Source organism: Bos indicus, chromosome 14, assembly GCF_029378745.1.
Source record: "Bos indicus isolate NIAB-ARS_2022 breed Sahiwal x Tharparkar chromosome 14, NIAB-ARS_B.indTharparkar_mat_pri_1.0, whole genome shotgun sequence".
NCBI classification, from domain to species: Eukaryota; Metazoa; Chordata; class Mammalia; order Artiodactyla; family Bovidae; genus Bos; species Bos indicus.
Genome location: NC_091773.1, coordinates 65,263,174 through 65,289,555, shown reverse-complemented (window position 1 = coordinate 65,289,555; position 26,382 = coordinate 65,263,174). Strand labels below are relative to the sequence as shown.

The 26,382-nt window shown below is 36.2% G+C and overlaps 1 protein-coding gene and 1 pseudogene across 24 annotated transcripts in view; one reads left to right on the top strand and one right to left on the bottom strand.

Moving 5' to 3' along the window:
- VPS13B (vacuolar protein sorting 13 homolog B) overlaps window positions 1–26,382 on the top strand; it is an 807,303-nt gene that overhangs the window by 281,214 nt on the left and 499,707 nt on the right. The window contains exon 20 of one of the 24 annotated variants that reach the window (XM_070803115.1): window positions 820–9,491. The exons of the other annotated variants lie outside the window; for them this stretch is intronic. Within the exon in view, the coding sequence (XP_070659216.1) occupies window positions 820–854 (35 nt within the window). The 3' untranslated portion in view covers window positions 855–9,491. Of the gene's footprint in view, window positions 1–819; window positions 9,492–26,382 lie in introns of those variants that run through there. 24 annotated transcript variants of the gene reach the window in all.
- Window positions 5,960–7,436, bottom strand: LOC109568161 (chromobox protein homolog 1 pseudogene; annotated as a pseudogene).

Below are 26,382 nucleotides of genomic sequence, written 5' to 3'. Positions count from 1 at the left end.
CACTGGATACTCTTATTCTGTCATTCTTGTCTCTATATCCCTCATATATTTTTAATGTTTTGTAATTTGTGTCATATTCTGAGTGATTTCTCTTGATAACTTTTCAGGGTATGAATTCTTTCTAATTTGTATGATCTGCTGTTGTAACTTATCCTCTGTGTTTTAATTTCAGTGAAGGCAGTGTTGTAAAAATTTATTTTGAACTTCTTTCAGCTCTCTAGGCTTTTTGATTATAATTGATTCTTAAATTTTCCATGCCATCATTTTGTTCTTTAATTCAAACATTATCATACTGTCATCTGCACTTAATAATTCTTTATTTAAAGTTTTCTCAGGTCTGTTTTTGTTGTTTCCTTTTGATCATGGATCATGATAGTTTATTTTGTCATTTTTGTGATTTTGAATTATTGGCCCATATTTGATACTGAATTGTCTAAGGAGGTATTTTTTAACCTGTTTTGAGCATCTATATCTTTTAACAGCTTTTATTTCTAAACAGATTTTATCTGTCTGTTTTAATGTCTTTGTGGTTTTTTTTGATTATGCAGTTTATGGAAAATTGATCCTCTAATTCACTGAGCTTTTAAAAAATTATGCCGGATTTTATTTTGCAGTCTGTATTTAGTAATATGTGTTGATGGATTTTTATAAGTCCCTTAATTTATGGGAATTTCCTTTTATTTAAGCATGCTAAAAGGTGTAATAGTTTATTTTTTTTAAGAATATTCATAAACCCTTCTTTTAGCTAATGCAGGGAAAAACTATAAATTTAGTTAAAGCTCTCTCTTTATTTTTCCCTTTCTCATTTCCCTTCTCCAGCCAAGCGTAGTCACTGTCTTGAACCTGGCATTTAGTGTTACTGTACATATATTCATTGGAGAAGGCGATGGCACCCCACTCCAGTACTCTTGCCTGGAAAATCCCACGGACCGAGGAGCCTGGTGTCTGCAGTCCATGGGGTCGCGAAGGGTTGGACACGACTGAGCGACTTCACTTTCAGTTTTCACTTTCATGCATTGGAGAAGAAAATGGCAACCCACTCCAGTGTTCTTACCTGGAGAATCCCAGGGATGGGGGAGCCTGGTGGGCTGCCGTCTCTGGGGTCGCACAGAGTTGGACACGACTGAAGTGACTTAGCAGCAGCAGCAGCATGTGTATGCATGTGTCATTTAGCAGTACACAGAGTATTCTTTTGTGTAATATTGTATAAGTGATATTGTGGTAAATTATAAAGCTTGATACAAATTTCTCTCATCCCTGTTATTCTTGCAAGTTGTCACATTGTAGATCCTTCCATAAAGTGGAAGGGACATCTCTTTAATTTGACTGATACATATGACTTGCTTTGGCCGCAAAGACGTTAGCAAACATGACAAAGAGATTTGAAAAACACTTGCATTTTGAAGCTTGCTTTTCTGCTACATTTGGAACCCTGAGACAACCATGTGAACAAGTTTGAAGAAGAATATGACAGACCATGTTGAGGAAAGGTAAGGTGCTGTACTCTGCAGGCAGTCAGCCTCTTTCTAACCTGGCAACTGATCACAGGTCTCAGAATCAGCCTCAACTGAGATCCATCAAGGCTTCCAGGAGGACTTCCCAGTTGGGGCTACCCTTAGTGGGTGACCTGCAGAATAAGAGGCCAAATAAATGTTAATTGTTTTAACACTCTTCAGTTTTCGGGTGGCATGTTACTGAGCAAATGTTAGCTGCCACACATATCATTTCATTTATATTCTTTTTCCAGCTTCATTTTCTTACTCAACTTATGTATAACTATAGTTCATTCATTTTTTTCTCTGATTATATTAATCCATTATATGAATGTGTACCCCTTGTTTTTTCATTTTTTAGTAGTTTTCTGTTGCCCTAAATTACAAATCATGCTCTCATGAATTATCTTGTGCATGTTTCCTTATTTACTCATGCAAGACTTTTCAATAATCCTTTAAGTTTTAGGTCTAACTTTAGGTCTAACTGTTTATACTGTTAAAAAAAATAACCCTCAATTTATGTTAGGAAATGTTGTTCAGGTCATTATATAACTTGCCCCTGTTCATTTGGATTGACTGAACTGGTATTATTGTCTGTACCTGAGAATTATCATTTTATTTTTATAATCTGCTGACTGACTGTGGTCAAACTTGAACCAATAATACCTCTGAAGTACATGTCATAAGATTTCTCCATGTGGTGCTAAGATTAATTTTATGGTCTTATAGTGGTGTTTTTTTTCCCCTTCAGGTTTTTTTGAAGTATAATTAACAAATAAATAGTCTTATGTTTTAAAGTATCTAACAAAATAAACTCTATTTATAGCCCATGTTTATCACATTTCTGATCATAGATGAAATCATGATTGCTAAATAAAGTGATTATGGAGATAAATATTTTCAGATGACATGCAGAAGTTATTTGTTTTACCTCTGCAATGCTAAACACCATGGACATAATTAGATGGTGCTGTTTCTCCTGTGGAACCATTTAAAACAACTCTATTCTAAATGTCAAGGTGATTTTGATCAGAGAACGAGGCTTGGTATTAACATTTTGAAATTTGGTTTAAATGATGTAAGAATGGTCATATCATTTTATCTTCATAGAATAATAAAGTTCAGTCATCATGATTCATTACTTGTGAGGAAGCTTTTTTAAAAGTCTTTGTTTTTCACTTATTCATAGAATGATTTGAATGTTTTATTTTTAAGTATAAATTATTTTTATCCTGTAAATTTAATGATAAAATGTGATATATAGTTTATATATTTGAAATACATACAAAGTTGAATTACAGGATTCTTTTCATACCACGAAAAGTTTCTGCTGAATACCCATCTTTGAGTGTTACTTTGAGAAAATTTGTAACTCTCAGCAGGCTTCCAGTTTTTCATACTTAAAATGGACCATTTTTGTCTCATGGAAAGGAAAATGGAAGTTTATTTTTAAGGAATGTAGAATGCTTTACATATTTGAGAATAACGAGCCTTTTTCTTCCTATTTAGTTTCATAGTTCCTTATTGGAGGTATAATCAGTATGATTAAAGTTGTTAGATATGGTATATCAAGTTTAATTTGAACTTCAGATAAACAACAAATAATATTTAGTACATACTTGTATGATAAAAAATTCATTGTTCATCTGAAATTTGAATTTAACTGAGCAACCTATATTTCTATTTGCTGATTCAGTTTTTATAAAAAGTATAATGTTTAGATATATACTTTACTATAATTCTTGAGAAAAGTCTTGAAAAATACAGAATAGAATAGTAATGGTTGTTACTTCTGGTGATTAGAGAGGAGGAGGGAAGATTTTGCATTCTTTCTGTATACTCTGTATTGCTTTAATACATTGCAGCATGGTTCTATTTTTTCATACTTAACAAATTTTGATATAAGTGGTAAACATACTTTGGATTATAAAAAATGTTTGATGGGTACTGTCATAGAACTTGTAAGATGGAGGAAGAAGTAATCACACAAGTAAATAGAAAATAGAAATTACAGTAGTCTCACAAAAGAAAAATTATAATATTATGAGATTATACAACAGGAAAATTGACTTGGTTTGAAAAATTAGTGAAAGCTTTCTTGAAGTGAAGTTTGAATTTCAGTGTGAAAGAGTTAGTGTGGGCATTAACGCGGTGAAGAGATTAGCCTTTCTGACAGAATGATATGTCAGAAGTAACTTGGTGAGTGGGAGAAACTGAAGGGGAGAGAGCAGAGGGAGGACAGCGCAAGAGGAGGCTGGAGAGAAGAAAGAAAGGGGCTACGTTCTGCCGAGACCCGTGTTCCCTGCTTTCCTCCTGAACACAGTGTGAAGCCATTGAAGGCTATGATACAGGTGGTGCTGACAGGATCTTTTTTTGTTTTAAAAAGATCATTTTTGCTGCATTGTGGAGAACTGCTGTGATCGGTGGGTGCTGCCATGAGAGAGGATGTTGGTAGACCAGTAGAGAGATGATATGACAGGAATTCTTATGAGAGATAAATAGGAGTTGATCTTGGTAGGGAGGCTGGAGATGGAGAGGAGTAGAAGAAGATTTGAGGATTATTTAGGAGGTTAATTTTTTGGTATTTAATGATGTATGGCTGTCATCAAGAGAGAAGTGGTTTTCAGGATAATATCTGGGTTTCTGACTTGCACAGTAAATGCAATTAAAAGTAACAGCAAAGCTAATGAAAATTTAAGAGAGTTCTCTAGAGAGGAAGGTTAGCAATTAAAATGAAATTATGTGGGGAATTTTTGAAATTATATATGATAGTAGGAGGTGCGTGGATCTGCACCTTTATATATAATATGAATATTATTTCATATGTAATATGAAAGTATTTTAAAATACTACTACCTTGAAATTAAGTTTGGTCATTTAATAGTAGTTCATGTTCATATACATGCAGTTGAAATTATTTTGAAGTCATTTAATTTTCAGTATTTGTGACAAAACAATTATGATAATGATAATTATAAAATAAAAAGTAGCAGTTCCTTTCTCAGCTTTTCTTAGGGATATATTCAGTACTTTTTACAGAAATAAATCTATAGTTTTATTAAGACAAAAACCGACAGTGTTGATATGAAGTTTACATTTAAACAAAAATTTTCACAGAAACCTAACAGATGCCTAAAAGTTAACAGTGGGTTTCTAGATTCAGGTCTCTATGATGTCAGGAACTGATGGATCTCATGATTCAAGACAGCATTTGGGTTTTAGTTAATTCTTATGATTAAAAATTTTATTTTATTTTAAAGTGAACCACTGCCCCAGTAAGAAAATTAAATCTTCTCCTGAGACCAGGGCTTTTGAAATCGTTCTACTCTTGAAGTTGTACTGTCAGTAACTGAACCGTGCCCCAATAGTTTCAAAGTTGAAAAACAGAGGCTCCAAGAGTTTCCACCCTATGAGCACTGGCCCTTGTCTTTCTCTGCTCACCTACCTCCTATACCACCCTCTTGAGCTTCTCCTTAGTCTCTCAGCCATGCCCGACTCTGCAACCCCATGGACTGTAGCCTGCCAGGCTCGTCTGTCCATGGGATTCTCCAGGCAAGAATCCTGGAGTGGGTTGCCATGCCCTCCTCCAGGGGATCATCCCAACCCAGGGATTGAACCAAGGACTCCAGCATTGCAGGCAGATTCTTTACTGTCAGAGCCACCAGGCAAGCCCATACCACCTTCTTCCCTTCCCAAAATATTTCATCCAGTGGCTTGGATGGAGAAGCTGATATTTGTAACTTCATAATTGGAAAAGAAAGGGTCTTCTTGTCAGTTTCAAGAATGAACACCTCTAAGACAAAATGATCTGCCAGTGTTCACAAGATTTTTCCTCCACAACCAGTTTCCATCCCCCAAGTGGCAGCTTTGGTAACTTCTTAACTGGCTTAGTCCATTGTTGGGAACAGCATTAAGCTCAGGCAGGGAACACCATAGCTTCTGTGTTTGAGGCATTTGTAGCTTTTAAACAGTGTTTCACTATCCTCATTCAGGTTGCCAATGACGTTTTTTGAAAGGCTGCAGTACTGGACACAGAATCCAGTCATCATTAGTGGTTCTTTCCTTTGTTTCACTGTTTTCCCAAATGTTAACAAAAGTGATCCTAACCTATCTCCCTTCTTTCACACCCCATCCGCTCCACCCCAAATAATACACTAGTAGTAATACACTAGCCAAAAACTGTGCACATGCTTTGCTGTAAGAATTGCAGAATTCACACTAGTGGGGCTCTGGGTTGTGGATGTTTCCTGCTCTCCCACATCCCATCCTGCAAGTTTTGTCCTTCATAGAAAGGCCTTTGTTCTTAACAAAGTTCAGAATCGGTTGCCTTGAAACACTGACCCTTGTTTCCCTCCACAGGGATGGGCGTGCAAACTATGTAGCATGGAACAGCTTTAAAGCACTTGGGCTGCTGTAGAGCACAGAAACTATACTGGCTCGTCAAGGGACATCTTCTCAAGCCATCTTTATGGTGTCAAGACAAGTAGAACTCCTTCTTGCCCCCACTTGAAACCCACAGTCAGATGTGAGAGGGTCTGGTACTCAGGAGAGTTAATTCCTGTCATTGTTTTGTCATCATCCTCTGAGGGGTAGGAATGCCAAGTCAGCCTTTCCTTACAGAGGTATATGACTATCTATGGGTGCTTGACCTTGGCAGGGACCAAGTCGGTGGCATCAGAGTATTTCCAATTCACCTGAAGCATGAGTTCTCCACTGGAGTCTGTCGCTCCAGTAGCCTGTTCCAGTTCCAAACCCTGGGCAAAGCCTCATGGGTTTTCTGACTCTTCTTTCTTCTTGTTTGGTTTGCTGTCTTCCACCTTATTTTCCAAATCAGAATCAGAATCAGCTTTGTGCTTACCTCTCTCTGATTTATTTGTCCTGTGTGCTTTCTTCTGTAAATGCAGAAACTTGGCAATGAGGCCAGGGCATTCCAGGTTCTCTTCTGCTCCATGCATTGTCCTCTGAGAACCCCTTCCACTTCGGAGGTATACCACTTTGCCGTGTACCACTGGGCAGTCTGGAACTTTTTCCACCACAGATTTTCTTTCTCTTATTCTAGCACCTCCCTCCACTTTCATCTGGTTTTCTTTTTCCCCATAGTGCCCGCAAACTTTCTGGTATAAAGGGTGACACTGCTCAGAGCAGCGCCCACAAGCACGAGAGGAATGGCTGCTGCACTGCTGGCGAGTCTTGTCTGGCCAGCCAGGGGAGTGGCGACCAGAGAAGCAACAAGCCCAGTGACCTTGGTCGAACCCCTTCCCTGAAGACGTACCTGGCCCAGGCCAACTGCCCTCCCCTCATCCGAACAAAAGGGCCTCGCACTCTTTCAGTACTTTAAATAATTTATTCTATTGGAAAAATAGATTCTTGATTTGAAAATACCATTCTGAAATAAGGTGACTTGCCAACCATGAGTTCTTAAATGTATTCATGCTGTTACTATTTCTAATGTTTATTCCACAGTATTTGTAGCTTTTGTTAGGTTTCTTTGTCCTTTGTTGATCAATCCCTTTCACTTATTTATCCATCTTCCCACAGAGGTTCTGATCAGTAACTCTTTCACCTTATGGATCCTTATTGCCCACAGGATTTTAGTCTAAATTTAATTGAGTGATATCACCTATTTACTTTCACTCTCTTGATTGGCTTACATTCATTGCTTTTCTTGGTCCTGAACCATACGTGTGTGTATGTGTGTGTGTCTGTGTGTTTTAATACCTTGGTATCTTATTTTATTATTATTATTTGGTCATAGTGTGTGGCTTCTGGAATCTTAGTTCCCTGACCAGGGCATCAACCTGGGCCCTAAGTCGTGAGAATGTGGAGTTCTGACCATTGAACCACCAGGGAATTCACCTTACTGAATTTTTTAGATCCAGATCAGATATTACCTCCTTTAAAATGCATCCACTCGCTGAGAAACTTAGTGGTTTCCTCTATCATATTTCTCTAAATATTCATTGCATCTTATTTATATATTTACTACATAATATCACATGTACTTTAATTGTTTAAATATTTATTCACATTAAATGTGCGTGTTCAAGAGAACTGGCAAGTGATGGTCAATAAACTTTTGTTATGAGTCCTGTTACAATAGTAGTGATTGAAAAGTCTTTGACTATCTTAATATCCAGAGAGAAAAATACATGTCTTATTACAAATCACTGTAGTAGTAGTATACGGGATGAAAGTGTTGTTGAAAGAATGGTCAGTTCTGACTGGGGGATCAGTTCTTTGTTATAGAGGAGTTCAGCTGCACTTAACACATTTTAGTATAAGGTTATAATCCATCATTCTTATGTCAGATGGATTTTTTTAATTTAAAAAATCCCCAGGAAATGATTGTGAAGTTTCCTATTAAAGGAAATCCAAAAATCTGGAAACTGGATTCCAGAATCCATCAAGGAGCAAAGAAGGGGTTAATGAAGCAGAATAAAGCTGGCTGACCCAGGAAAAAAGGAACTCCACAGCATAGTGGAGTCTGTGTACTAAAATTTCTGTCCACTGGTCTTTTGAAATTGAAGCAGTAGCAATCTAAGGACTTGGCATCAGGCTTTAAATTTTCTCTCAGAGTTTAAACTCTTATCAAAATCTGTATATTTTTCTTAACGAGATTCTTACTGTATGTAGTGGGTCAAAAATCTTTGGATACATTATTTGTAAAAACTTATTTTAAAAATTCTCAAAAAAAAAGTTTTAATTAGAAATTAATTGCTTTACAATGTTGTGTTGGTTTTTGCTGTATAGCAGTGCTAATCAGCCATAAGTATACATGTATCCCCTTCCTCTTGAAGCTCTCCCCACGGCCCCCACCCCCAACCCCGGGTCATTACAGCACCAGGTAGAGCTCCCTGTGTTATAGCAGCTTCTTATTAGCTATCTGTTCTACGCATGGTAGTGTATATATGTCAGTGCTATTTTCTCAATTTGTCCTACCCTCTTCTTCCCCCACTGTGCCCACAGGCCCATTCTCTAGGTCTGAGTCTCTGTTGCTGCCCTGCAAATAGGTTCATTACACCATTTTCCTAGATTCCCCATTTATGTGTTAATATATGATATTTGTTTTCCTCTTTCTGACTTGTTTCACTCTGTATAACAGGCCAGATGAATTTTTCTTTCCTGCCATCTTCATTGTGGATGCCATCTTAGCATTCTCAACATTTATAAATGAAACATGGTAGAAGTAACTAAATCTACCTCTGTAGTTTAAAACATCCGGTTTCAAAGCTATCCCAGAAGATTATAAGCAGCCTTTCCCTTAAGTGATTTTATTTCCAATAATTTCAGATGTTTAGGTGCTGACAGCTTACACCGCCCTGTCATTCCTCTGTTACTGGTAGAAGGTAGGCCTCACACACATAAAGTTACCATCCAGTGTCTTGTGTCTTTTCTGAAGAGTTTCATCAACTTATTTTCAGCCTTAGTTTGTTTCTCCAGCCTTCCTATAGAAATAGGGACCTCTTGGTTTGCAAATAGCTTTTTAGAGTAATTAGAAAAAATGGGGAGTTATAAGAAACAAGCTAAATCTTAAAAAGATAAAAATTATATATGACTGAGAAAACTTGACCTTGCTTTGGCTAACAAGTAAAAGAAAATAATTTTTTATGTAATTTGAAGAACAGATTTTTCTTTTAAGAAATTCCAAAAGCCAGATTCTAAAAATTTTCTGCAAAGGCTTCCCTGACAGTCTGGTGGTTAAGATTTCACCTTCTGATGCAGGGGGTGTGGGTTCCATTCCTGGTCAGGGAGCTAAGATCCACATGCCTCATGGCCAAAAACCCAGAATGTAAATGACGGAAGCAATAATGTAACAAATTTAGTAAAGTCTTTAAAAGTGGTCCACATTAAAAAAAAAAAAAACAAAAAAACACAATACTTTTATGCAGTAAGAGCATAATCTGATATATTTAGTGAAAAGCAAAAAAACAAAAGTACTTCTGTTCTTGATAGTCACACATATATCAGTACTGCAAAAAAGCTGATTAAAAAGGAAAAGCAGTGTTAATGAGTATTCTAGGGAAAACTGAATGACAGAACCTTATAATAAAAGATTTAATCATATGAAACTAGGAGAAATAGCCTTTAGTATTCAAGGAGATCCAATCAGTCCATTCTGAAGGAGATCAGCCCTGGGATTTCTTTGGAAAGAATGATGCCAAAGCTAAAACTCCAGTACTTTGGCCACCTCATGCGAAGAGTTGACTCATTGGAAAAGACTCTGATGCTGGGAGGGATTGGGGGCAAGAGGAGAAGGGGACGACAGAGGATGAGATGGCTGGATGGCATCACTGACTCAATGGACGTGAGTCTGAGTGAACTCCGGGAGTTGGTGATGGACAGGGAGGCCTGGTGTGCTGCGATTCATGGGGTCTCAAATAGTCAGACACGACTGAGTGACTGATCTGATCTGATCTGATTCTAGTTCTTTGACATTATATAGCAGCATGTAATGAAGAGGTTAAAGGAAAATGATTGATTTTATGATAAATAAAGATTAGTTCACTGATTTTAAAGGCAGACCTGCCTACCTAAGATTTAAATTGAAGAACTTGTTTTGAGGAGACAGTCTTAATATAGCAAACATCTTTGAGAACATCAGAATACACAGTACTCCTTTGCTAATGTTATCACTTATTAAGAAAAGATAGCACTAAAGGCATTCCTGAATCTGTTTCTTGTCATTTCATTTACATGACCTGAGTCTTCCCCCAAAGTCTTTCTTTTGAAAGTGATTGAAAATATTTCCAAAAAAGTCCTGGATTCCGTATTCTTGTGGAAGGCTCCTTAATGATTTGTGGCAGTTAAAACAACTATGAAGAACAAGAAAAGATCTTAGAAATGTACACTATGTTATTGTATAATATTATGTTTGATTTTATGTGATTTTTTTTAATTCTAAAAAGTTTTATAGTATATAGGTATGTCACTTATAATTGATTAAATGATTATATTGATTTCCAAAATTATCAGTTTCATGATCAAGAAAATCCCTGTTATTTTAACGTTGTTTGTATGAGAAAATGAGATTTGACTTAAAAGTCATTTCAGCCCACAGTTTAGTTTCCTAATGAACATGCCGTAACAATTAAAGAGTTTTTGTTAAGAGAAATAGATATAGCAACACAGATTGCTTTCTAAGAATTAGTGTTAGGAAACGTTTGGTTAAGCTGAAAAATGAGAATTTTTACTGTTAGTAATTGAGAACTTACAATTTTGGGGTAAAATCATTTTTGTGAGCTTGCTACTTCTCTTCATTTTATATTTCAAAGTCTTTGCTTTCTAAACAATAGCAAATAGATATCTTAGGATTCAAAGAAATGAAATAAACTAAAATTGGATATTTCATCAGATTCCGGAGAGTGGTTTTAATTTTCATAGATGTTTTTAGTGTGTTCTTATGCTGGGAATTTGAATTTCATCTTTAAATATTTATTTTGAAACTGGATAAAAATTTGCCTGTATCCAGAAAGCATGTCAAAATTGAATTTTTTACATGAAAATTGCCTATTATAGTCTACATTATCTTTAGAGTTTTCTTATATAAGACAAATTAGAAATCCGTTTGTGAAGATGTCTTTTTTTTAGTTGCCTCTGTCCAGAATCGGAACTTTATTAAAGTACCAAGAATGTTGAATTCAGGTAATTTCAGTGGTCTTTTGAGACAAAAATCTAATTCTGATGGAGTAGTATCCAAAGTGGACTTTTAGGCTAGGCAGAGGAAAAGAACAGAACAAAGAAAGGAGAAAATGTCCCGTCATGAGAGAAGGGAAGTTGAGAGTTAACAGTGGAGAATGCTACCGACCTACACTACCTACTCTAGTCCTTCTAGAGTAGATCCTCTGAAAGAGAGGAAGCAGTTTTATCAGCATTTCTTCTCCACTGCTGCTATTTGTTGGAGTGTGTAATTTCCTTCAGGTACTTGGGGTGGGGAAAAGGTTAAGAGCTCCTAGACTACTATAACTTTACCTGGTGTGTCTGCTTCCAAGTTTGTTCTGCTGTATTCTTTATACACAATTGATATTTTTTTCCTCCTTAATAATAAATTAATGCTATTCTCCACCCTCTTTTATCATATTGAGAATAGAAAATTCCAACTGCTTCTTCTAACTTAAAAATCCCCTACCTGCCTCTCACCAAATCTGTGACTCTGCTTCTTTTTCACTCTGTTTTGGCTACACTGCCTTTATATTTCTGTTTAGGGCTGTTCTAGCTGTGCCTTCTGTTTGGAATGGTGGTCTTCCTGCTTTGCAGTTGGCTGCCTCTGTGTCAGCTTACAGGTCAGCTTCATAGAAAGGTATTCCATGACCACTCAGTATTAAGGAGTCACTCATTTTTCCCCTATAACTTTATTATAATTCTCTGAATTATACTTATCACTAGATGATATTTTCCTGTTTTTGTTTATTTCTCTACTAACTACTATATCTCCAGTGTCTACAGTGGTGGTTAGCATATAGATGACACCCAGTACTTACCTATTGCATGGAAGATTTTATCAGTCACTGCTTTAGGGCTAGGTGTGCTATCCATGTAATACTAGTGTATTTTGTCCAAGTGCTACTGTTCATAATTTTTAGAAACTCCACTTGCTTGCCCTATAAGTTTTCTTGTAATGAAATTAGAAACCAAATGGCAACAGTGAAATTGTGTTTTCAGATTGAAGTCTGGAAAACTAGCTTTGAATCTTAGCATTTTCAGGTTTAATATAAATTAGGATTTGTCGCTATACTTCATTGACTATGTTCCTTCTTCTGTAAAGTAACTTCTCATGGGGTCTGAGATTTAAATGAAATAGTATGTTTAGGAGTTTCTTATGAAGTACCACATTGATTATTTTAATAAATTCTCCATTATCCTCTCTCCCCCACAAAGATATCAAATAACTTTACCTACCTTTAATGATAAAGTAATTTTAAAATATGAACTTTAGTTTTATAATTTTATTACATGTTCTGTATGAAGCTATGACTTAAAATTAAATACCTTAGAGAATCTCTAATGCAGCTTTTGAGTATTTTATGAATGGCAAATTGGTTGACTTAATAATTTCTTCTAGGTTTTCCCCATTAGTTCTTTCATTTCTGTCTCTCTTTCTTTCCTTTCTGTTCCAGTCAGCCAATTTTTATTTTGATTGGTTTTTCATATAATTTGTAATCGTTTTTTTATGCTTTCTGATGTATTTTTTATAGAATATGTTTTTAACTAGCTAGAAACATGGATATGTTACTCATCTCCAGGCTTTGAGGACTATTTGAAGAAGAGTAAAGCCTATTCAGCTTTTCTCTGTTAACATTTTCTATGCAAAACACTACTCCTGAATACAATTTTCACTTTCCTGCATCCATACTTTTTGCTTATATATTAAAATACTCAGGATGTCCTTTATCCCTCCTTCTCACCTCTCCAAACCTCTCTGTCCAAAAAGAATCAGGTAAAATCTACCTTTTCTCTAGTGATTGTCCCAGTCTGCTGTATCTGAAGTGAGTGCTGTTTAAAAAACATTTAATGTCAGCTGTTGTTTGTAATTAATCATACTTTACCCTTTCTGATATCTTATATTGTTTTTATAGTTATTTTAGTTTTCTTTAGTCATTGATAATTAACCAGTTTACTTTTTTATATCTTATTTTGTGGTTTTTAAGTGTTTTTATGTTTTTCAAGCTGATGAATTGTATGTTCCTATTGCAATTTCATGCTCTTCGATGACCCTGTCCATAGGATCTGTTGTAGCATTGGTTTTTTTTATTCATTTTATATACTTAATAAAAGTTTTTTTTCTTTTACTCCTCATTAAATAGCTATTTATTTTATTCCCAAAGGAAATAATTTGGTATTTTATGAGTGGCAATATTGTGAAGTGGGTAAGTGGCAGACTTATTATGGCCACATTGCTTAGATTCCAATCCTAGCTTTACCATTTAATAGTGGTGGGACGTTGGGAAAGTCACTCAACCTCTCTGTGCTGTAGTTTTCTAATCTGTAACATAGAAAACAATAATAGCTTTTAGGATTGTTGTGTGGTTTAACTGAGAAACATAAAATGCTTGGCACATAGTTGCTACTTTGTTGCTACACTATCTTCATCGAAATTAGCATGATTATTTTATGGAATAATGAAAGAGTCTTTGAAGTCTGATAATCCTTTTATGATCTTGGGCAGCTTTCTTCTCTAAAACCCATTTGGACAGCGGGCATTATTTCAGTTCAGTTCATTTCAGTCACTCAGTAGTGTCCGACTCTTTGTGACCCAATGGACTGCAGCACACCAGGCCTCCCTGTCCATCACCAACTCCCAGAGTTATTCAAAGTCATGTCCATCTAGTCGGTGATGCCATCCAACCATCTCATCCTCTGTCATCCCCTTCTCCTCCCTCCTTCAATCTTTCCCAGCATCAGGGTTAGCTCTTTGCATCAGGGGTACAAAGTATTGGAGTTTCAGCTTCAGCATCAGTCCTTCCAATGAATATTCAGAACTGATTTCCTTTAGGATGGACTGGTTGGATCTCCTTGTAGTCCAAGGGACTCTCAAGAGTCTTCTCCAACACCACAGTTCAAAAGCATTCATTCTTTGGCGCTCAGCTTTCTTTCTAGTCCAACTCTCACATCCATACATGACTACTGGAAAAACCATAGCTTTGACTAGATGGACCTTTGTTGGCAAAGTAATATTTCTGCTTTTTAATATGCTGTCTAAGTTGGTCATAGCTTTTCTTCCAAGGAGTAAGCATCTTTTAATTTAATGGCTGTAGTCACCATTTGCAGTGATTTTGGAGCCCCCAAAAATAAAGTCTCTCACTACTTACTTTGTATATATAAAGCTTCATATACATGCCCAGTACAGCATATATATTTATGTTATGTGGACTCTCTCTAGCAACTCTCTTTCTCTATTCTGAATTGCAGTTGTATTTCTGGAGCCAGCCTGTTGCTTTCCTCCCTTTCTCTCACCCTTCCGTCTGTTTTCCTTCCCTCCCTCGCTCTTTCTACCCTTCCTTTCATTCTTTCATCCTCCATTCCAGCTTGCCATCCATCTGTGTGTTTGTCTGACTAAAGGCAATTCAAGGAAGGGAGACTTTAGCAATTGGTTTAGTGTTTTTAGAACCTACATTGTGGGAAACTGTTTTTCTAAGAGTCCATTACATTAAGATGAGTATGTATTCAGAAATGAGGGAAAGTGCTAATTTGGGAACCAGATTTTGGCAATTATGAATATGGGTTTTCAGATACTGAACTGTTTCGTTGTCACTTGTGCTGGTGTCCACCTAAGAAACTTACTGATAAAGTTACTAATTGATAAAGTACTAATTTTATCTGATAGTAGTGTAAAATCAGTGCATGCTTTGGGGCTTCCCTTGTGGCTCAGTGGTCAGAATCTGCCTGCCAGTGCAGGAGATCCAGGCTCAATCCCTGGGTCAGGAAGATCCCCTGGAGAAGGAAATGGCTACCCACTTCAGTCTTCTTGCCTGGAAAATCCCATGGACAAAGGGGCCTGGCAGCCTACAATTCGTGGGGTCAAAAAGTCAGATACAAGATAGTGACTAAACAGCAATTGTAAATGTAGTTGCTCATAGACTTACGTTCTTTTCATGTAATATATTGTAACTAAATGGGAAAAATGTCCAGATGTTAAGTCTAGAGGATTATAAATTCAAATTTTTTTCTACAACAAATAATAAAAACCATGTGAATTGTTAATGATTTGCTTTTTCTCTTAGACCAGAGAATGTTGTGGTTGGGTAGCCACCTTGTGGGTTGCAGAGCATCACCTTAGCCCACATCTGAAGACTAGCTAAGTGGTCTATCCAGCCAGTTATGAGAGGATATTAGCACCACCTTGTGGTGTTTGCTGTACTGTGCCATTTACTATTAGTGTCCTGTCATTATGTACATCTTGATCATCAGGAGAGGATAAGCAAGGAAGACATCAGTTTGGCAGTTATCTTTCCAAAGCAAATACACATTCTCATCATTGGATACTTACTATCTAATCTTTAGCATCCCAGTAAAATTTTTAATTTGAGATCTTTCCAGTTGTGATAATAATAGATTGAAGTACTTCAAATTCTTGGCCATATGTAACAAAATAGTTTTTATAGTATGTAGTAATAATATTTGAGATTACTCTGGTAGATAATACTTTTTTTGTGAATTATTTAATATTATTATAAAGTAAGTCATATCTTTAGAAATAAGTATTTACGTATGGTGTATTTGTTGAACTTTGTCTTGATTACTCTTGTAACATGTAGAATATAAACTCACTTTAAAAATATAGTTCTTTGCAAATTAAAATATTTTTGCTATTTCTTGAATAAAATTTTATAATCATGAGATAACACTGACTTTTTAAAGTAACATATTCTTAAAAGCTAGAATATTTTCTCTCAATGATTTATTTTATACTTTTTTTTATTTTGAACAGCTGGATCCTTAATATTTTTCTCTGTTAAAATATATCTAGGCTTTTCTAATTTGGCTGTAAAGTGAATATATCAGTTATATTCAGTGTAATTTCTTAAAAAAAAAAAGCCGTGCTAATGATGATGGATAAATATAAAGGATAAGAAGCACAAGAACGTGGGTATCATAATGAAGGTATACTAGATATACTGAGTCCTATGGGTGATTTTAAAATGTACACTTATTTTTTAAATGTAAATTACCAAAGTTGACTGTTGCTCAACAGTGAGTATTTGTAATAGAAATAAAGAATAAGTACAGAGTTAAATAGAATGTATCTAGTTTAATATGTGGGTTAATCATATTAGCAGTGTGCTCATTCTAATTGAAAAGCTGGGCTTCTTGGTTGTGAATCATTGTGCAATCAAAGTCACACATTAGTATTACTTGCCTACACGGAAAAAAACACTGTTTTATTCTTTCAAAACATTATTTTGTAAACTTGAAGATATTATAACTCAAGTGTGCTCATTCTAATTGAAAAGCTGGGCTTCTTGGTTATGAATCATTGTGCAATCAAAGTCACACATTAGTATTACTTGCCTACACGGAAAAAAACACTGTTTTATTCTTTCAAAACATTATTTTGTAAACTTGAAGATATTACAACTAAGACAATGAAGACTTCGTACTATAAGTTTATATTGCTTTCTTTTTTTGGATACCAAGTTTCTTAACTTTTTCAAATAAGAAAAAAGTTTAAAGTTACTATTTAAAATCTCCTTCATTCAGAAATCAAAATGTGAAAATGTTAATATTTTAAGAATAGGAAGGGTATAATTTGAGAATAAAGATATATATTCTTTTCTGATGATCTTTTTCTTCTAGATTTATGACTACTTGGGTATGATCTACTGGTAAGAGCAAAAGGTGGTATAAGTAGTCTGTTATATTACTTAGAAAATTGGCAGAATTGTGGTACCACCGACAGAAATAAGGAAACAAACAATGGGAGCCAGTTTTGTTTGTTCTTTCAAAAGGTTTCATTGGTTATTGTCCCTTCCTCTCAGGGACATTGATTTTGTTTTCCATAAAGTATTCATTATTTCATCATTTTCCACATCATTGTGGAAAATTATTTTGTTTTGAGGCAGATCATTACTTCCAGTTTTTTTTTTTTTTTTTTTTTTACTCTCTGTACTCTTATTTCAGGCAGTTGTTTATGCCTACGGGCGATAATACTAGGATTGATTTACTATCTATAGTTAACTTGAACAAATTACCACCACTCATACAGTTTCCTCATTCATATAATGAAAATGATAATACCTGGCATATAGTAGTAAATGCTTGGCAAATGATGGCTATGACCTGGTATTATTATCGGAAATGGACTTCAGAGTGATCTTACCAACAGAGTCTTAATATGAAATCCACTGGACACTCACTGCATTATAAGGAATGGATAGGCATTCAGTGCCCCTCAGTGTTGGGGTTCGGAGCCATACCTCTCATACATTGTCTCACATCAGGGGTTGGCAGACTCTTTACAAAAGGCCACGTAATAAACATTTTAGATTTTGCAGACCATAGGTCTCTGTTTCAGTTACTGGATTTTGCTATGGTAACAGGAAAGCAGCTGGAGGCAGTATGTAAATGAATGAATGTGCTGTGTTCCAGTCAAACGCTATTACAGACACCAAAATTTGAATTTAGTATAATTTTCAAACAATATTTTCTTCTGAACTTTTTCAACTTTTAAAAAAATGTTAAAGTCTTTCTTAGTTTATCTGTACAAAAGAAGATACACTGAATTTGGCTTGCAGACTGTATTTGCTGACCCCTTCTTAGAACGGAAACACAGAGTGGGGAGGGGCAGGATTGCAGGCAGTCTCTATAGCAGAATATCAGAACAGCATCTCCCATGAAGGAGGGATATCAGAGTTGTACTTCTGGTACACCTGTTAACCCATGCTGATCCTAATTAAGACAACTTTTGGAGAATAACATCCAGGATTGTCAGTCTTTTGCATCCTTGGCTTATTAGATAAGTGAGGTTTGTGCACCCTGGTTTCCTAACGTGCAGAATTGGCCTACTCAGATTTTATCAGTTTAGGGACAGAGTAATTCTCCTTCAACTATCATGAAGACATACATTGAATACAAGTGGATGAAAAGGTGTGCTATTTGGTATGGCTGCCTTTGAAAGTGAAAGTGTTAGTCACTCAGTTGTGTCCAACTTTTTGCAACCCCATGGACTGTAGCCCACCAGGATCCTCCATTTATGGAATTCTTCAGGCAAGAATACTGGAGTGGGTTGCCATTTCCTACACCAGGAAATCTTCCTGACCCAGAAATCAAACCTGGGTCTCCCGAATTGCAGGCAGGTTTTTTGCTGTCTGAGCCACCAGGGAAGCTGCCTTTGGGCATATGTAGATACTGGTGTCCTCCAGGCCCTCCTATAAAGACTGACTTGATTAAGGAACTCCTCACTATTAGTAATTTTGATTCTACGGGATTTTCATTTCTTGAATGTATCTATCAGTACTGTATCCCCACCCCACCCCAACCCCCAAGATGCTGAGTTTTTCTTCCTGTACATCTGTTTCTTGGAAGACATTTTGTGGGATTTGTTACCTTAACCCGGTAATTCAAGAAGCTTTTGTTGCTGGTAAATGACATGTCTAGTTCTGAAAAATCTAAAGACAGAACTATTTTTAGTTCTTCATCTCATTTCATCCCTAAGCTGTGGTTTTGATGACAGCGATGATAATGATTGCAGTAACTGTGACTTTTTGTTTTCTGTGTACCAGTAATTTTATAAAGTGTCTCATTCAGTCTTCAGAACAGCTCTATACATTATGTGGTGTTAATCTCATTTGACTTTAAGAAAATATATGCAGTGAAATGATAACATCAGGAACTTAAAGTTGGTGTCAATGCCTGATTCAGTCCTACACCTTTGACTTCAAAGCTTTCTGTACCTCTTGGTTTTCATTAAACTTTGTACATTCTTGGGCATTGCTCTTATTTGTTTACTACAGTTTCTTTACTAAACATTGGTTAGGGCAGTGATTCTGTTTTAACTATGTCTTTGTAACTTCAGCTCCTATTGTAGTGCCTGATGAATGTTGATTGAATGGGTGATTGAAGATAGCTATGCGGTCTAATGGAAAAACAAGGGAAGAATGGTCACATATAAATTAGGAAGTCCCTGTTAATCATGTACGATGAGTAAAGAGGGTCATTTAATGTAGAGTGAGTCTTCCCTAAGAACCATTTGATGGTTCTAGTGCCATTATATATGGTTATTGTCTGTTGAGACTATCTTTGTTATCTAATCATTAGATATATAAAGTTATCATTTTAGGTGATTTTTTTAATATCATATCCTTTTGAAATACTATCTCATGGTCAGGCCTAGAATAGTGACAGATACATAGTAAGTGTCTGCTGTCTTTCTCTCCCTATCGCCTTCCCTTTTCTTACTCTTTTTTTCTGTCTCTGCATTTACATATATACATGTCATACACATATGCATATGTATGTATGCATATGTGTATATATATTTAAGATTACAAGTAATTCAGAGTTAATAGATCACGATTATTGAAATGGGAAATAAATTGAAAATTTATCAGAGGATCCTGCAAATAATATCACACATATACATTTGCATGTGTTTGTGTATGGGACACACGCATGCAAATGCATGCATGTAAAGGCATTCTACAGCAGAAGCATTTCTGCCATAATGCCATACACTCATTCCTAAAGAAATCTTCCATTTGGCATATACTTTTAAAAGGGCTTTTAGGGAAAATTGGAGTAGAAGCAGTTACATACATGTGCATATGTGTGTGTACATGTATATAGAACTTTATAACCAGAGTACTGGTTACTCTGGTAACCAGAGTTACCAAACTAAAAGTTTTGGTGAGAATACCATCGTTAAGTCTCCTCTGACAATTGTAATCAGCGTCATTGTCAAAGTAGCCTTAAGGTTTGGGTCTCATAATTTGTTTGAGATGTAAACCTTTGAGAAAATTTGCTTTTAAGAGTGACCATTCTCCTCAAAATGAAAAACTCTGAATCAGTATGTAGACTTTTATATTTTTTTATGCTTAGGATAAATGTCTTAGCATCTTTATCTGCACTCCCATCTTCAGATAGCTTAACATATGGAAGATCTAGTGATCAGGAAGATTCTGAATCACTCACTGTCTGTGTGGGAGAAAAGCTCTTCCATGGAATTATCAGCCTTTTCACATCATAATGTTACTGAAGCTTTCTCATTCATGGTGAGAAAGCTGATAGCCTTGAAATGTACTGAGAAAAGTTGTGTATGAATCAATATAACCTTTTGGTTATGTATGCTGATCTCATTACCCTATTTACCAATCATAGTTTAGTTGAGTAGCTTTAAAGAAACATAAATTATACTTTAACAGACTGTTTATAAATAAGGCTTTTAGCTCAAAATAGATACAGACTTACACTTTATTTTGACTCCAAAATAGGATGTCTTTTCACTATCATTTAAAAATATTTACTGTAAATAGTAAAAAATCTAGTCACAGCCTGTTGCATAGCACTAGAAAATGGAAAATAATGTGAACAAACATACAGTTAAAAAAGACAGAAGCTAGAGGAGGTTCCAGTAAAATTTTAAGTGTATGTGGAAGAAATAATAAGACTTAAAACTTAAGTGTTATGGGGAAAATAGGCTATTTAGTTGAATTATATATTTTATAAAAAACCCGTTAGTGGATACTTGGAAGAGATGACTTCTTTGAGAAGTATTATAGACCCGAGATTATAATTGTGGGGCTGTATAGTCAAATAGACCTGGTTTTAAATCCTATCTTCTGAGCTTAATTGCTTCTGTGATCTTCAACATGTGTTATTTAGGACTCAATTTTAACATCTATAAAATGAGTTTAGTGTATCACTTATTTCCTTGGGTTGTTGTTAAAATTAATGAGGTAAAGCCTTAAACGGAGAAGGCAATGGCAACCCACTCCAATACTTTTGTTTGGAAAATCCCATGGACAGAGGAGCCTGGTCGGCTGCAGTCCCTGGGGTCGCGAAGAGTCGGACACAACTAAGCGACTTCACTTTCACTTTTCACTTTCATGCATTGGAGAAGGAAATGGCAACCCACTCCAGTGTTCTTGCCTGGAGAATCCCAGGGACGGCGGAGCCTGGTGGGCTGCTGTCTCTGGGGTCGCGCAGAGTCAGACACGACTGAAGCAACTTAGCAGCAAAGCCTTAAAAGTTTTTAGAGTAGTGCCTAGTACATGAAAAGTGCAATTATGTTTATTTTGCCACCTGAAAGTTAAGAATCATAGCTTAACCCTTTTTTACATTTATATATAATGAAAACAATAGCCATTTAAAGTGAGATTTGTTGTTGTTGTTGTTCCAGGTAACAACTCTTTGAAATCAGAAAAATACATAGTCATGTTGACTGTCTTAATGTAATTTTGTGACCACTGTTCTAAAAGCGGGCTTCCCAGGTGACTCAGTGGTAAAGAGTCTGCCTGCCCCGTAGGAGACCCAGGTTCAGTCCCTGGGTGTGGAAGATCTCCTGGAGAAGGAAATAGCTACCCACTCCAGTATTCTTGCCTGGGAAATCCCATGGATAGAGGAGCCTGGAGGGGCTGCAGTCCATGGGGTGGCAAAGAGTTGCCCACGACTCAGTGACTAAACAGCAGCAGCATCTAAAAAGGATCTTACTGCTTCTTTGTAATCGTTCCTTTTCCTCCGCTAGTCTCTTTATCCTGTGCTCTCCTATTCTTGCTTATATTAGCATCATATGGGGGCTTGTTAGAACTGCACCATCTCAGGCTACACACTAGATCCATAGAATCATAACCTGCATGTTAATACAGTTCCCCAGGTGACTTTTAAGCACGTTCAAATTTGAGAAGCACTGTCCTTAAACCACTGTTTCTCATTTTATCCTTTCCTCAAACTGTTCTCCATCAGTGACACTCAGCTCCTTGAAATCCCTTTCATGGATAATGATTTTGCTTCCTGCTTCTCTGAAAAAAAAAAAAAAAATGAAGCTATGAGAAGAAGCTATCATACACACACTCAAGTGCACAACCATAACTTCCCTTGCAGTATCTTTACAGTTCTCTGCTTTCAAGTTACTATAGATGAAATAACCATGCTACTATCTAACGGTGAGTCACTAGATACCCTCTTCTCCCTATTCAAGAATATCACTGCAGTAAATCTGTACTCATTCACTTGTATCATTCACTTTTTCCCTCTCTGCTGGATCATTCTTCCCAGGCTGTAAACCTGCTGTCTCTTGTCTTAGGAAAGCAAACAAACAAAACTTTCTTTGGATCCCACTTTCTCCTCAACAGCTACCACTATATTTATTTGCCCTGTGCAATAAAATTTCTCAAAAGAATCATTTTATACGTATCATCTCCATTTCTTCTCTTCCTGTTTCTGAATGCATTTCATTCAGTCTTTTGCTCCCCCTACTCCATTGAAACTGAGCTTGTCCAAATTACTGGTAATCTAAATATTGTTACATTCAGCTGGCAGTCCTTATTTTTTTAATTTGGCAGCAATAATTTAAATGTTGATCACTATTCCTTGAAATACTTTCTTCCATATGCCACTTCTCTGGGTTTCTCTTTTTTCTCTGTTTCTTGTTCTTATTGTCTGGTTCCTCTTCATTTCCCACTTGAATTATGTGACCTATTTCACCTGGCTTCTTATACTTAGCATATTTTCAAGGTTCATCCACATTACAGCATGTGTGTATGCGTGTGCTCAGTTTTGTCCAGCTCTTTGCAACCCCATGAACTGCAGCCCACCAGACTCCTGTCGCCATGGAATTTTCCAGACAAGAATACTGGAGTAGGTTGCCATTTCTTTCTCCACGTTATAGCATGTCAGTACTTCATTCCTTTTTTGTGGTCAAATAATATTCCATTGTGTATATACATTATTATTTGTTTATCCATTCATCCTTTATAGACATCTGAATAGTTTCCACATTTTGGAAATTATCAATAAATGCTCCTATGAACATATGTATATATATTTAGAATATATGACTATATATATTTAGAATATATGACTACATATATTGGTTTGAGTACTTGGTTTTGCTTATTTTGTGAATATATCTAGGAGTTGAATTGCTGGGTCATATGATAAATCTATATTATTGAGGAACCTCCAGACTGTTATCACATTAGCTGAACCATTTTTTATTTCCACTAGCAATGTACTAAATGATTCCTATTTTTCCACATCCTTGTCAATATTTGTTATTTTCAATTTTTTGAGTATTGTCTTCCTAGTAGGGACAGAGGAGCCTAGTGGGCTGCCGTCTGTGGGGTCGCACAGAGTCGGACACGACTGAAGCGACTTAGCAGTAGCAGCAGCAGTGGGTTTATGACATTGAACAGTTTCTAATGTGATTATTGAACATTTACATATCCATACCTCTTTCTTCTTTCTGTTGAATTCTTGAGAAGATCCTTTGAAGTTCTATGGAGTTGTCTCTCTGTGTAGTTCTATCTTCTTTGGTACACTTTCCTGAGAACTTTGGGCACATCTCTGTGTACTGTCAGCTCTGTCTCTCAGAGAGAGTGCCAATCTTTGCTTGGTTGTTCTCTCTGCACTAGATCCTGGAAGTTCTCTCAAGGCAGTCAGCTGGGATAATTTGCAGGGTTCCCCTTGTTTTTTGTGTGGTAGGGTCCACAGTCCTCTGTTGCCTGATTTCCTGTGTCTTGCATACCTTCACTTCATATAGTCCTCCCCCCACCCCCAAACCAATATTTTGATTGTTTCACACGAGAGGGTAAATCTGGTCCTGTAACTTAGCCTGATGTGGAATCCTTTCATCTTTAAAATGGAGAAAATAAGACTCAAGAGTATGCCAAATTCATATTAACTCTGCTGAGATTCCTGTGAAGAATGCATGTCATCTCTCCATGTACCCTCACTATCTCGGATGTCAAACATTTGTGCTTTGGCAGTCTACTGGCTGGACTTGGCAGACTTTTGTGGGGGTAAAGTGTATAATCAATTGGTTTACTTTGTCAGGGGTTGTAGACATTGATTATTATTCACCTGGGAGTGGAGAACTTTGTAAATGAAATTTGAATCTTCTATGACTACTGGCAAGAACTGAAAAATTCTCAGTAATGAAAATCACATGTTTTAAAAGAAATGGACCAAGAAATACTTTGTTTTAGTGATGTTGCATTTTCTCTTTATTTGTAATGGAAATATATTTTCTTTCCAGGAATATTAAGAGACTTTGTGACACAGACCTCTTTTTTTGCTATTGTTAAATTAAGGAGATTTCAGTATTAAGAAAGATTTAAAAAATTTTCACCATATTTATTCAAAAATGCAACATTTGTGTAAGAACGTCCTTGTCCTTAATAAATACACACTGCCATATTTAGAGGTATATGTGCACCATGTATCCAGTATACTCTAAAACTGATCATAAAGGGTTTTATGCACATACTCAGACACACATATGCAGATGTGTTGGCATATGTGAGTCTAAATTTAAAAAATTGGAGAATTTGCTTGAAAGATATTTTGAACTTCCTTGTACTATTCTTGTAGCATTGAAGCTTGGAATTATATTAAAGCTATCACATTTTTTTAAAGAACTACAATATTATGATCACTTCTAGGTGTGAAGTGTGACATTTCCTTCGTTTTTGCCTTTTCAGCATTCATTTCCTCCTTGTCTGATATTTGCAAGCTATATAGCTCAAGGGGGATTGATCTCACAGGGTAGTTCCAGGACTGAACATGTGACCTGTGCTTCAAAATACAGTTCTCTTCCTTTTTTGAAGTGATTGGTTCAGTTGAGTTCAGTTCAGTTGCTCAGTCGTGTCTGACTCTTAGCGACCCCATGAATCGCAGCACGCCAGGCCTCCCTGTCCATCACCAACTCCCGGAGTTCATTCAGACTCACGTCCATTGAGTCAGTGATGCCATCCAGCCATCTCATCCTCTGTCGTCCCTTTCTCCTCCTGCCCCCAATCCCTCCCCAGCATCAGAGTCTTTTCCAATGAGTCAACTCTTCGCATGAGGTGGCCAAAGTACTGGAGTTTCAGCTTTGGCATCATTCCTTCCAAAGAGATCCCAGGGCTGATCTTCAGAATGGACTGGTTGGATCTCCTTGCAGTTCAAGGGACTCGCAAGAGTCTTCTCCAACACCACAGTTCAGAAGCATCCATTCTTCGGCGCTCCGCCTTCTTCACAGTCCAACTCTCACATCCATACATGACCACAGGAAAAATCATAGCCTTGACTAGACAAACCTTTGTTGGCAAAGTAATGTCTCTGCTTTTGAATATGCTATCTAGGTTGGTCATAACTTTCCTTCCAAGGAGTAAGCGTCTTTGAATTTCATGGCTGCAGTCACCATCTGCAGTGATTTTGGAGCCCAGAAAAATAAATTGTGACACTGTTTCCACTGTTTCCCCATCTATTTCCCATAAAGTGATGGGACCAGATGCCATGATCTTAGTTTTCTGAATGTTGAGCTTTAAGCCAACTTTTTCACTCTCCACTTTCACTTTTATAAAGAGGCTTTGTTCAGGGATGTTCATATAAGCCAAGCCAATGCAGGGAGATTCATTTCTAAGATTTCTGTTGAAATTATTGTGAAAGAGAAACTATCATCATGTTTCCAAGTGAGTAGGTTATAATCTTAAACCTAATTGTAGTCACTTGCCATTATTTATAACACTTTACCTGAAAACAGTGAAATCAATTTAGAGGAAAGAGAACCAGCAAGCTTCAGTATGAAAATTGTTTTATATATATATATATATAGAAATTAAGCTTGATTTAGCATTTGGTGCTTTGGACCATTCCTTTGGAAATACTGAAGAAAAAGAGAGAAGATGTATAATATCTTGATTTCTTATTTTGTATTCTGATTCCATCTTTCTAACCATTCTTTAGTTTTCTTTTTTCATTTCTCCATAATCATCTCATTTCCTTGATGAACATAAACTTGAGGGTTTTTTTTTTTTCTTTTGATTACTATGGTTTTAGCTGTGTTTATTTACATGTATATATAATACATTTTAATATATAATGACTATACTATTTGTATCTGTTATTTCATTGTGTATTATGTTGTATCATATTTAAGTTGTGTGTATTTAATTTTACCTTATGGTTGTTAATTAAATATAACTTGTCATTTCCATGGTTACACTTTTAGGCCCAGGAATGTTTCCATAAATAATAGAGGCCTGTGTATTAATGACTGCTGATAAATATCTTTACCTTGGTATCCCATCCAATCCCAAAGAATGTTCAAACTACCACACAATTGCACTCATCTCACACACTAGTAGAGTACTGCTCAAAAGTCTCCAAGCCAGGCTTCAATAATACATGAACTCTGAACTTCCAGATGTTCAAGCTGGTTTTTGAAAAGGCAGAAGAACCAGAGGTTAAATTGCTA